Here is a 12558-nt window from a genome sequence, read left to right on the forward strand (position 1 = left end):
TGATCCCTAACATAACAGTAACTAGTCTCTCAGATGAAAACACCAGATCATGACCTCCTTATTTCAGGTACTAAGAATTTTAATGAGAACCTCCTGTGATCTGAGTCAACCAACTGCCAATGGCCAGTCTGGAAAATTCTATGACCTGGTCAGTGACTGCAATTTCTTAAAGGAGCTAAATGACTATTTACTTGCTACTCTGTTCACTTATGATTTAGAGTCTTGATAAATTCCAAGCCACTGCATATTTCCCTGGACTGTGGAATAAAATTTAAATTCTGACATTCAAATCTTTCCACAATTGAATGTCAATGTACAACTCCCTCTTAATGAGCTGCTCTTCTCCTATAGAACCTTCCATTCATAGTCAAATCTACCTTCTAACTGATCCACTGCCCCTGACAACTTGCATATTTCCCACTCTGCATGTCTGCTCAGACTCCCTCCTCTATGCATATTCTTCTACTATAAACACTACCCATTGCCATGGTCTAGACCCAGTTTCAGCTAAACTCAACATCTATTGAGCACCTACTGTTGCAAGGTACTGTTCAAGATGATGTAGATATGACCAAACAAATGTGACCAAGATAGTCCCTGACGTCAAGGAATTTACAGTCTCATCTAAGAATTGTTCTCCAACCATGGCCCTCCATGAGAATCTCCAGAGAGTGGATAAGACTCTGGGCTTCCAAGGCAGGGGCCACGAGTTCAATCCCTGGTCGGGGAGCTAGGATCCCACATGCCATCTGGTGTGGCAAAAAAAAAAAAAAAAATTACCAATGATCTTACCCAGAATAAACCAATTAATTCAAAAGTTCTGGGAGGTGGGACCAGGGCATGAGTGTTTTTTAAAACACCACAGTAATTCTAATCTGTACCCAGGATTGGGAAACACTGGCCTGAAGCTTCTCCAATCCATTGCATCAATCCACAATGACTTCCTCCTTCCAAATTTGTATATATACTAGCTTTAATATTTATTTGTCAATTATTTATTTCATGTTGATTTTTAATTTGCCTATTTTCTTCTCCAATGAAATGGTTGTCTTCCTGAAGGGCGGGGAAATACCCTATATGGTTTTTTTTTTTTTTTTTTGTGGTACGCGGGCCTCTCACTGTTGTGGCCTCTCCCGTTGCGGAGCACAGGCTCCGGACGCACAGGCTCAGCGGCCATGGCTCACGGGCCCAGCCGCTCCACGGCATGTGGGATCTTCCCGGACCAGGGCATGATCCCGTGTCCCCTGCATCAGCAGGCGGACTCTCAACCACTGCACCAGCAGGGAAGCCCACCCTATATGGTTTTAAATATTTAATATCTAACATACCATTTTAAACATAATTGGCCTTCAATAAATAACTGTAGATGATCATGTCAGGTATTTCCTAGCCAGATTAGGAGAAAACCTTGATACCTAATCTAACCTTGGTAATCTGTAATCCCAAAGAACCTGGGAAGGGCCCAAGCTAGACTCAAAGGGTCCAAGGGAACCCTGAATCTCCAGAATGAGTCTCCTCACCCAACGCAGCCTGATACTGAAGATGTTCTTTCTGTGGTAGCTAGGATCACTCCATTCCACTAGGCCCTCTCGTGGCAGGGGTGAGTACAGACCAAATTTTTCTCTCAGATACCTTCCTCCTAATGGGTACCTGCATCCTTTGGAATAATACCTCATTCTGGCATGGCTTGCCCTAGGAGAGGGTGGAGATGCCAGGCTAAGAGCCATTTATCAGTTTTCCCACATTCTATTTCATGCCAAGCCACGATGAGAGCACAGGCTTTTTCTGTCCAGTGCTTTCTGGCAAGCGCTTGCTTCTGGACAGAAATTTCCAGCTCTAGTTCAAAAGGGCCATGTGCAGGACTCAGCCCACAGCTGAGCCATTAACTGCAGTGGTCACCACCAGCTGTCACGCGAGGAGGCCCAACCTGGGAAAGCATTTCAGATATTCACCCAACTTGTCTTCGGTGGCTTTTTGAAGTTGTTCCTGCCAAATCTGCATGGATGAGGGATAGATGAGATTTTAGGACGCAGCTTTCCTCTGACAGTTTGTTCTATATTTAGTTTTTGGAGTCACTCAGTAGATTTTGCAGATAAAAGAAAACTTTAGAATTTCATACGCATGAGCCAACATGGGCTGGAAAGCGGCTCTGAGCAACACTCTGAGAATCAGACCCACCCCCCTCCTTCCCACTTATGGAGAGGCGACCTTGGGGAGGCTGCAAACCTTCTTAAAATGTTGGTTGATGGCTTGGTAAAATGGAACCAAATGACTAACCTCAGAGGGCTGTTGTGAGGATAAATGAGGCAACTCTAAGAGCACCTGCCTTTAGAAAGTTCTCAATAAAGGTTAGTCTCTACCCACACCTGCCTTTGCTTCCCCTACAATGTTTCCCCTTGACCCTACCAGAGGGTGAAGGTTTTCTTGTTAACTTGGTAGAGTGTCATGTTTCAGAAGTCTCTGTGCTCTGAGGAAGTTCTTTATCCTATCAAACCCAGATCCATCTCAAACATCAAATGTGTTCAAACCCAGAGGTTAACCCATATCCTGTTTTAAATGAAGAATAATTTTCACCACTATTTCTATCTTTAAATTGGAAAATTGGGATTATCTCCCCTAGCAGCCTGTTCGAACTAAAGAGCATAGCTAAATCTCCTTGTCAAGCAGTCAATAAATATTTATGGAGTGACATTCCTGTGTCAGAACTTATGTTTGGCAGTGGGGATACAAGATGACAAAGAACCATCCTCTGCCTCCGAAGAGAGCACATTCTTATGAATGGTGATGGACACATGAAAAGATGAGTGCAGATCAACATCTTAGGGGTGACAAGGCACCGTGTGCACGTATGCAGAAGAGAGTCCCTTACTCAGCCTAAGAGCATGAAGGCCCTGGAGGGCTTTCAGGAAGAGATGCGACCTTAACTGAGTCTTAAGATGAGTGGGAGTGCGGCAAAGGAGAGAGGAAAGAAAATTCAGAAGAAAGGACTTTTAAGAGCAAAGGCAAAGAGGTGAGAAAATGAGGACGACTTTTGGAGTTACGGTCAGATTGCATTATAGGAACACAGAGTTTGAAGCAGGGCTTGGTGAAAGAAGAAGCTGAAGTGTGACATCTTCGGAGATGTGGACTGTGTTCTGTGGGTCTGGGTGCCCTTAAACAGTGTCAGCTGGAGAAAGATGTGGTTTGCATTTCCTTTCAAAAGATTACTGCATGCAGAGGAGGAAGGGAAAACTGAGATGGATGGACACGGATCTCCCTCCCAAAAGAAATATGCTAGAATTGCCAGCCGTCTTCTAAAATCTGCTACAGAAATTATAAGCTACAGGTCACAGATCTGTTGCTCTGCATCAATGCAAAACTTGTCATTTTAAAACTGAAATAGAAAACAAAAACTCCTGTCTATGTCCAAATAAACCGCCTTCTCCCTGGTACCCTTCAATATTGCATATGTCCTCTCTGAAACAGTGTATTATGCGTAACATTAGTGGTGTGCCCACCCCAGCCTGCCTGTTAGAGTCTTCCTGTCTTAACAACGCCCATTACAAAACTCACTTAAATGTTGTTGCCTTCAAACCACATTCTTCCTTAAGTCCCAGGTTCCAGGCACCTTGGGGCAATCACCTGCCCTGAATTGGCTCCTTAATCTTGCCAGGTGATTTGTGTGTGTGTGTGTGTGTGTGTGTGTGTGTGTGTGTGTGTGTGTGTGTGTGTGTGTGTGTGTGTGTGTGTGTGTGTGTGTGTGTGTGTGTGTGTGTGTGTGTGTGTGTGTGTGTGTGTGTGTGTGTGTGTGTGTGTGTGTGTAGCAACTGGCATGCCTTCAATTTCACCAGCTGCTTCACAGAAGAGTGGGTGGTGGGTTTCCTCTTCTGTCCCCCTAGTAATGGGTCTCCCTCACCTGGTGGAGACCACTCCTGCACTGACCTAGCCCTACCCTAGCCTCCTGTTCCTGTGGGCATGGAGAGTCGAGTGCCTCCTTCAGAGCAAAAAGGATCTCTGCTATTTCAATGCTGCTTAATGCAGAGGTTTGCTCCACAGGTCCAGGAAGTAGGGGACTGAGAGTACTGCTGGGAATGAGGGAGGAATCTCCCCAATCCTGGCCACGTCCCACTTGCTCAGTGGTTTTGCCTCTCCCCTGGGTGCCTGCTTTCTCTTCTTTCAGCTGCTCTGTTACCCAGGTCTGTTGTTCAGGGAGTGGATGAAAATCACAGGACTTGGCTGCTTATAACTCATGAGCCTTGGTCAGTGGGGATTCTCTGTGGCCCGCGTCCTGGAGAGGGCTACACGTCTCATAAAAGATCTCATGTCATCAGTCTGGTTTCCTAGCATCTCAGGCAACCTGGGCAGTGGAGAGGGGAGTGTGCAGGTTAGGGGAAAGGAGAGGGAGTCTGAAGTGGTGCTCTGTGACCAGCTTGCTAATGGAGCCGGTGCTGGTTCCGTTTAATTGTACGCATCCTTCCATTGTTCCTCCCTGCACTTTAAGCGGGAAGGGGACGCCAGACTGCCACAGCCTCGTGCTATCCCACCCACACTGGCTTTTATCCCAGGGACTATTTTTGACTGTGAACACAGAGGATTTGAATGCCTTTGAAATAAAATGAATGAATAAATAAACAAATAATCTCTCATGGTTTCCTTAAGCTCTCCCGTGAAATGCTGATTGATTCCTTTATTCCTTTTAGCCCTTGTTATAAGAGAGAAGAAAAATCTTCCCTGTCTCCTGCGGGTTAGGCATTAGCTAGGGGTGTGGGTAGGAGTGCGGAGGATACATCTGGGCCTACCTTCTTCATCCCTCTTCTCTCCTCCTGGGAGGCTCCTGGCTTCAGTCATTTCCACTCCCATCCCATAGAAGCCAGAAAAAGGGAGCTTTTCTTCTTTCTTTTCCTTGGTAGGGCTCCTCCAGGCACAGAGAGAAACCGTCGCTACCACTGTGGGTGTGCAATGTGGGGGATGGGAATGGTGGGAGGCCGGTACATCTTTCCAATTAAAATGCTTCCAATTATATCTGACTTAAGATCGGGGAAGCCCAGTTTCAAATCTGAAGGAAACTGGAACTTGATGGCTTATGATATGGAAAAAAAAAGACACTTTTTTAACAGCGGGCAAGTGGATACCATCATCAGTTCTCCAACCGGCTGGACACGTGAGCAGAGGTAGGCCTCTCTGCCTGCCTCAGACTCGATCATCTCATCCATAAAATGACAACAAGCTCTCCTTTTTGGAGAGGACTACGAGGGTTAAGAAGGAAGCAGCTGAAGGTAGAGTGCCAGGTCCTCCAGTGGGGTGCTTACCCCGCCAGTCATAACCAGCTGGTGTTGGGTGTCTCTGCAGATTCACCTACACCCTCGGGGAGGGCATGTGGTTGCCCCTCAGCAAGAGCTTTGTGATTCCACCAGCTGAACTGGCCATCAACCCCTCAGCAAAGTGTAAGACAGACATGACAGTGATGGAGGACGCTGTGGAGGTCAGGTGAGTCCAGCCTCGGGACGCTGAGGCCCACAATGGGTTTGGGAGGCTGAGTGGGAAACTACCTGAACGCCCAAGGTGCTGGGAAGGGAATCAAGACAAGTTGGAAGGAGAAGTTGGCAGGCCGCCTTCCAATTCCCCAGATGCAGTGCCAGGATCTACGCTACCTGGGTCGATATTGCACACCCCAAGTCTCACGCACCGAGAGAGGTCATAAAATTAGAGTTGATAAGCACTTCCCACAGGCCCTCAGGACTGACAGGCAATAAAGTGTTAATTCCCTTGCCTGAGTTGAGACCTTCTTCTTTGACCAGGAGTTACAGCCTTGGCTTATTTCCCAGAGATAGAGAACGTCCATAATTTGTTCGTTCAAGGCTCAGAGTATGGTTGATCTTTAATATTTGTAAGAGAGAGTAAGACATGATCCGGTTGGCCAGACAGCAACGTGGAATGTGAGGCTACCTGTTGCACCTGGCGTCCCCTGGCCTCCTCCTACCTCCTGCTCTTTCTCCCTACAGAGAGGAGCTGATGACCTCATCCTCCTTTGACAGCCTGGAGGTCCTCTTAGATTCCTTTGGACCAGTCCGTGATTGCAGCAAGGATAACGGGGGCTGCAGTAAGAACTTCCGTTGCATCTCAGATCGCAAGCTGGACTCCACTGGTTGCGTGGTATGTCTGCCCTGTCGAGCTTGTAATTTCAGGAAGAGGGGCCACAGGATAAGACACAATGCAGTTAGAGTTGAAAGCATGCTGTGAGTAAAAGAGAGGGTCAAGATTGAGTCCTCCCTAGTTGTAACTACTGTCTAGTCTACACTATGGATTTTCTTTTGACAGAGATGAGGCATTTATGGAGTCATTTAATCAAGAGGTATTTATGGAGCACCTACTGTGTGTCCTATAACCATCCTAGGAAAATGTCATGAACTATATAGCATGGTTCTTTCGTGCCAGTCTCGCGCTCTAGTTGGTGAGGGATCCCCTCAAACAATTTGAGAACGAATTAACTGCTTAATAGTATAATATTGACTCTAGTAGGAAATAGACTGCATTTACTATAGTAGGAAATTCTATAAGAAACGTACCTTTGCCAAGAATCAAATTACATTGACTATAATAGGAAATTTTAGAAGACACATACCTAAGGCCAGAATGATGAAAGAAGTAAGTTATGCCAGGAATGGTAGAGAAAAAATAGACATAGGTCCTCTTTGAGACCATAGCAACGAAGTCCTGCTTCCCCAAATGTGGTTTTCTACTTTATCGGCTATATGGACTTTCGCTACGTGTAAACTATGTGATGCTATGAACTAGAAAGACTATTTGGGTTAGAGTGGACCAAGCTATCTCCCATGCCATGGATATGAAGATTGATGGACCCACGCAGGTAAATGGAGGCAGGAGCAGATGGGCAAGGCTTCAGCTCCTGGGGCCTTTATATTAGTCATTTTCATGCCCATCAACACTTATTGTCAGGTTTCAGCCTTCCCTTCTTTTGAGGGCGGAATGATGCAATCCTGACAGAGAGGAGAGGGAACAGGGCAGAGAAGAGAGACAGGAAAGCCATACACAAAGTTGGCATAAAAGAGAGGAAGAGGTGATTCACTGAGACACGTTGTTATGCAGGGTTTCTGGGCAGAGCTGGGAGCTTCCAGCTCTGGAGACGATATGGAGCCTCATCTTGCTTCCCAGTCTGACAGCTGTGCTCTTGTAAAGGGGCCCAGAGCAGGGGCAAGCTGTGAGGATGCTGGGGCCAATTCCATCTTTCACACCCCCTACTTCCCTGTCTCTGAGCACCTGTCCAGGGAGCTATTCTCCATCAAAGATGGATATGTACCTGGGTCCAGAGTGCGACTCTCTCAGCCCAAAGGCCTCCCCAGACTTTCACAGATTGGGCAGCAGTTGGCAGGAGCCTGATTCCTCTGAGAAGGGACAGAAGAGAAAGAAAAGAAAATGGAAAGAGAGAGGGGCTGAAGGGCAGGGAGGCAGAGGACCTGGCCGGTCCATCAAAAGGAAGGGAAGACAGAACAGAGAGGACTACCAGGAAAACACAAAGAAAAGTGCTCTTTAGGTCGTGTCTTCCAAAGGCAGCCAGGAGGTGAGTCGATGTCCCAGGTGCTCCCCTTCCTATAGCTAGTCTGCTTTCAGATGTCTTACGCAATGAGCTTCCCAACCGGCTCCCCCAGGAGACAATTTCACTGTCTAATGGAATTCCCAGCTGAGACACATTTTTAAAAAACTATTCAACCTGCATGTCTTCATCCAGATTTCAACCTTTCCTTCCTCGCTGCTCTCTCGAGTGGGTCATTATAAGTACTGAAACACTGTGTGTGCACACATGTAAACATCCCTCCCCTACCACCCTCATACGAGTTTGAGCATGCCCGCACATGCACACACGTGCACATGGATATATTCCCCATGTCTTCCCACTTCTCTGCCCTTTCTCTGAGCCCCTCAGGGTTTGCCTTCTGTTGGTGATCCCAGCCCCTTTTAGTTGGCATGTTGCCGTGCTGATGTATTCTTGTACTTTTAAGACCGTGCTCTGTGAGACGGAGCTTGCAGGAATAGTTCCGATGAATATGCATTTGCAATAAGGCCGCTGCATTTGTGAATCGGAGCCACTGCAGAAGTCACCCAGTTATACCAGCACTTGGCATTAGCATAAGACTTTGAAGTCACTGGCCCATGTGGCTCTTGGAGGGAGAAGGGGGCTGGGCCCATTCAACGGACTGTTTCTCATTGGCTGGGAAGCACGGGATCCCTGAGGCAGGAGGACTGGGGCTTGAGAGCTGACGGGCCACCTCATAATCTTGTGACCCTACTGAGAAAAACTTGACGTTGCGCCTGATCTGATTCCACTGGGCATCGGTACCATCCCGCAGCCTTGGTGCGTTAGCCCAGGGCTTCCGTGTCATCTGGAGGAGGACCAGGGACAAGGGCATCAGCTGCAGCACCTGCAGTGTGGAGAGAATCGAGCTCCCTTCCTCCTTCCATCCACATCAACCCTGACATTCAGTTCTCTGAGTGTCGAACTGAAAGGCTTCCCTGGAAAGGCATATGCTTATGAAAGAAGAGGAGGCACTCAGAGCACGCTGGCCCTTAATGAACCTGGGAGAGGGACAGAGATGCGGGAAGAGACAGGTTCGACCGCATATTTTCCTGACTGAGTTCAAGCCAGACAGGTGGGCTTGGTCCACATCAGCTGCTCAACCTTCCTTCTTTCTAGGAAGGCAGGGCACGTCTCTCTGTTATGCATGGACTCCCACAGGGTTAATTGCTACCCAATTAATTGCCCTGTTATTTATGTAGTCTCTGGGGACAGGAAACAAATACCCGTGAAAGGCATAGCCCTGTACCAGCCTCAGTCACTCTGTTCCAAACCAGACCACTCTCCAACGGCGGGATTGCTGAACGTTTAGATGATTCCTGGAGCAGAGGTCCGCCCCCCACCGCGGACAACAGGTCTTACTCCTACCCATTGTCCTTACTGTGCCAGGGTGGGAGCAGTGGTCCCCACCTGCACAGCACAGGAGTGCCCGTTCTCTGTTCTGTGGAGCCCCAGGGGGTCCTGCAGAGTCCATGTGTTAGTGACCTATTGCTGCTGTAACAAATTACCACAGGTTTGATGGCCTAAAACAACAGCCATTTTATTATCTTACAGCTCAGTAGGTGAGAATCCAATTCCGTGTCCCTGGGCTAACATGAAGGTGTCAGCAGGGCTGCCTTCCTCTCTAGCGGCTCTATTCCTGGTCTTTTCCAGCTTCTAGAGGCTGCCCGCATTTTTGGGGCTCATGGTCCCCTTCCTCCGTCTTTAAAGCCAGCTACATTGCATTTTCCTGACCATTCTTCTGTAGGACATCTTCTCTCTCTTCTCTTCTGTCCTCCCTCTTGCACTTTTAAGGAGTCTTGTGATTACATTGAGCTCACCTGGTTAACCCAGGATCATCTCCTCATCTCAAGAGCCTTAACTTGATCTGCAGAGCCCCTTTCGTCACAGGTTCCAGGGATTATGTCGCAGGCATCCTTGGTGCCATCAGTGGGAGACAGCAGTGGGAACTGGAGGAGCCTTGGTGGGTAGGACTCTAGTCTCCTCTCTCCCAGCTTTAACCAGAGCATCTCGATTCTTACCAAGCCTACCTATTGAGGTTTAATATAAAACCGTATTTGAAGTTTGAAAATGATTTCCAACACTATAAAACTATTTTTAAAAAATTATAAAAATGGAAAGCCTGTGCTCTAATGCTTCTTCCTTATCTTCACACTCATCCTGACAGTGACCCCCCAGAATGCCTTCTGCTATGTGAGGTGTCTGCACATCCTTAGGTGAGCAGACTGTGGCCTCGGAAGGTGAGAGGTCTGCTGTCCTGCTTGCTCACGTATTGAACACGTGACCTTCCTTGCCAGAGCATTATGCTCTAATGAGCACTGAATTACCCAGCGACCCTGCCGCCCTCCTGTCCACTTGCTGTCCACAATGGTTTCCCACAGAATGTGTCATTTCACCTCTACCGGAGCGCAGATGTGCGGAGACCATTACAGATGACCGTCTCTCGTTCCCTCTGTAGGACAGTAAGCAGGAGGCTATGCCTCAGAGGCTTTCAGAGAAGTGGGGGCAGGAAGCTGAAATAGAAATTTAATTCCATCAGACTTTTCCCCCTTGCTCCTGCATGGCTTGGGCTTACATGTCAAAGCCCATCAAACAGCCGGGGAAATCATTATTTATGAAAAGAATAAGACTGCCGTGTTGTAAAAAAGAACCTATTTCGAGTAGGCATTATGGTTGCATGTCTTATGAATCATCCAGGTAAGGCAAGGCAGGCTCAGCTGTAGAAAGTTGTTCCTCTTCTCCCAGGGGCCCTGAATACACTCCTGTGTCCATCAGTCATATGCATCTGCCAGCAGAGCCTCCACCTCATAACCTGGAACTGAGGTGTGTGTGTCTCAGGCTGAGTAAGATTTGACTAGACTCCTAAGTAATGAATCAACCAAAAATCATTGATAGAAACAGAGGGGAAAGACAGTGAAGAAAAGGAATTGAATGGGGAGAATCATTTAAATCTCATTAGCACATTATGCTTTAGACCAGTGATAAGTCAAGAAGCCATGAGCATCACATGAAAGACGATTAACCTTGTGTGTTTTAGGGGTCACTGAAATATGAGCTCATATATTAGACTTTCTTGATGGGTGAGGGTTGTTGCCATAATACATGGAGTTTTCTTCCTGGGACTGCTAAATGTAACCTATGCGAAGAGGGGTTAATGTCTGACCTTGGGGCTCAATCCTGAGCAAACAGTTCTCTTTTAAGGAAGAAGTGAAGGGATTGTCCACAAGCCGGGAGAAGAGAATGGCCAGCACTTGCAGAGGGAAACTACAAGCTCCTCCTGGAGGCCAGATTTCTCTCCTGACAACTGGTCTCTAGCTGCAGATACTTCTAGGAAGAGGCCATGATTTGGAGCGTATAGTTTCTTTGTGTTTAGATATAGATTTTGAGGAGCTCAACATGTGACATGTGTTTAGATATAGATTTTGAGGAGCTCAACATGTGACTATAACAGCACATGAAACATTCAGGCAAAAACAAAAGCAAATTTATACCGTGGGAAACTTGATTGGTTAGACTCCTTGGGGATGGGAGTTCTGGTTCAGCAAGGGTTAAGAAGAAAACTCTATTTTTGGTTTCAGCTTCCTTTTTTTGAAATCTTTCAAAAATGTTTTACTCTGAACTGCAGCCCAAGTAAGTTACAGTTCAGTAAAGATAATTGCATCTTTTTTAGTGATTGAGGATCTTGTCTTGCTTTCAAGGTCATTGCTCTGGACAGTTTGCAGTGTTTTGTCCTATAAATATATGCACCCATAATACAGTGTGTGTGTGTGTGTGTGTGAAGAGAAGGGGAGAGAGAATATTAGGCTGGATCTAGAAATCCATAATTAATTCCAGAATGTACTCAAGGAATTGCCTAAGACAGTTGAACAAACAAACAACAGATCTATGGGATTGCTTTATTTTGTTGACACATTGACTTTATTCTTTAGCAGTTCCAAAGATCCAGCTTTTCTCACACTTGAGAAGCAGTATGCCAGAGTGGAAGGGACACAAATGAACACTGGGGTCAGATAGAACTAGGTCCAAATTCTGATTCTGCCATTTTCCACCTCTGTGACCTTAAACAAGTTACTACTAATCTTTCTGAGTCTAAGTCTGTTCACTTATAAAATAAGGGGAAAAAAGTCTAATTGTGAGATTGAAGATAATTCACGTAGATTGTCCTGCACATGGAATTGCTTAATTCCCAATAGCTGTTATTATTATTTTTAGCTTTACTTAAGAGAAAAGAAATCCAACTTGGACAAGGCAGCTGTCTTCTTTCCAAATCTCCTACAAAAGGGTAAACATCAGGTGGTCCAATCTGGCACAGCGATGGTTATCTAGACACCAGGGCCAGACAAGATGTGGATGTGCCGGGTTTGGGGGTTCTGGAACAAAGCCTGCTCGGGTTTCATTTGGTGACGTCTTTGTCGAACATCACGCCTGATGGGGCATTCCGAAAAGAAAGCAGGTGGTTGAGGCGATGGGGAGTGCTGGCTAGTGACTGAGATGGCTAAGCTGGTACCAGGGTTGAAACCACGTGAGGTGGGATAACAGAAGCGCTGGCGTTGTCTCTACTTTGATGGCTCTTCTCAAGCTTTATAGAAGGAAAAAAGAACTCATGGCAACCAGTGCAGCCCATTTAATTCCAGTCAAACTTCTGTGTTTCAATACCCACCATGTCCCTGCCTGGGCAGCTTCACAGCGGTGAAGCCAGCTCCCTTCTGGTCGCACATCTGGCCTAACAGCTGGGTGGCCAAGAAAGTGGGTGCGTGGAGGGGGCTAAAGAAATGTGGGGTGCAATCCTCAGCCGCCTCATTGGCTCGTTTACCATCATCTGAAACATCTGGGTGTGTACAGCGTGAGGCAGCCCTTGGAAACATCCTTAAATGCTGTCACCTTCCAGCACTCCAGCTGGCTCCCTGGGGAGAAAGGGGATGGACCAGGCTGAGAGCCTGGCAGGCTCATGGTGGGGGGGCATTTGTTTGGGAAATTGCAGAGTTAGT

The 12558-nt window shown here is 47.0% G+C and overlaps 1 protein-coding gene across 4 annotated transcripts in view; it reads left to right on the plus strand.

Annotated features, from left to right (window-relative positions):
* ASTN1 (astrotactin 1) overlaps positions 1–12558 on the plus strand; it is a 328202-nt gene that overhangs the window by 221311 nt on the left and 94333 nt on the right. For all 4 annotated transcript variants that reach the window (XM_060295993.1, XM_030875395.2, XM_060296001.1 and 1 more), the window contains 2 exons: positions 5329–5466; positions 5982–6132. In XM_060295993.1, the coding sequence (XP_060151976.1) occupies positions 5329–5466; positions 5982–6132 (289 nt within the window). The remainder of the gene's footprint in view (positions 1–5328; positions 5467–5981; positions 6133–12558) is intronic.

Source organism: Globicephala melas, chromosome 1, assembly GCF_963455315.2.
Source record: "Globicephala melas chromosome 1, mGloMel1.2, whole genome shotgun sequence".
Classification (NCBI taxonomy): domain Eukaryota; kingdom Metazoa; phylum Chordata; class Mammalia; order Artiodactyla; family Delphinidae; genus Globicephala; species Globicephala melas.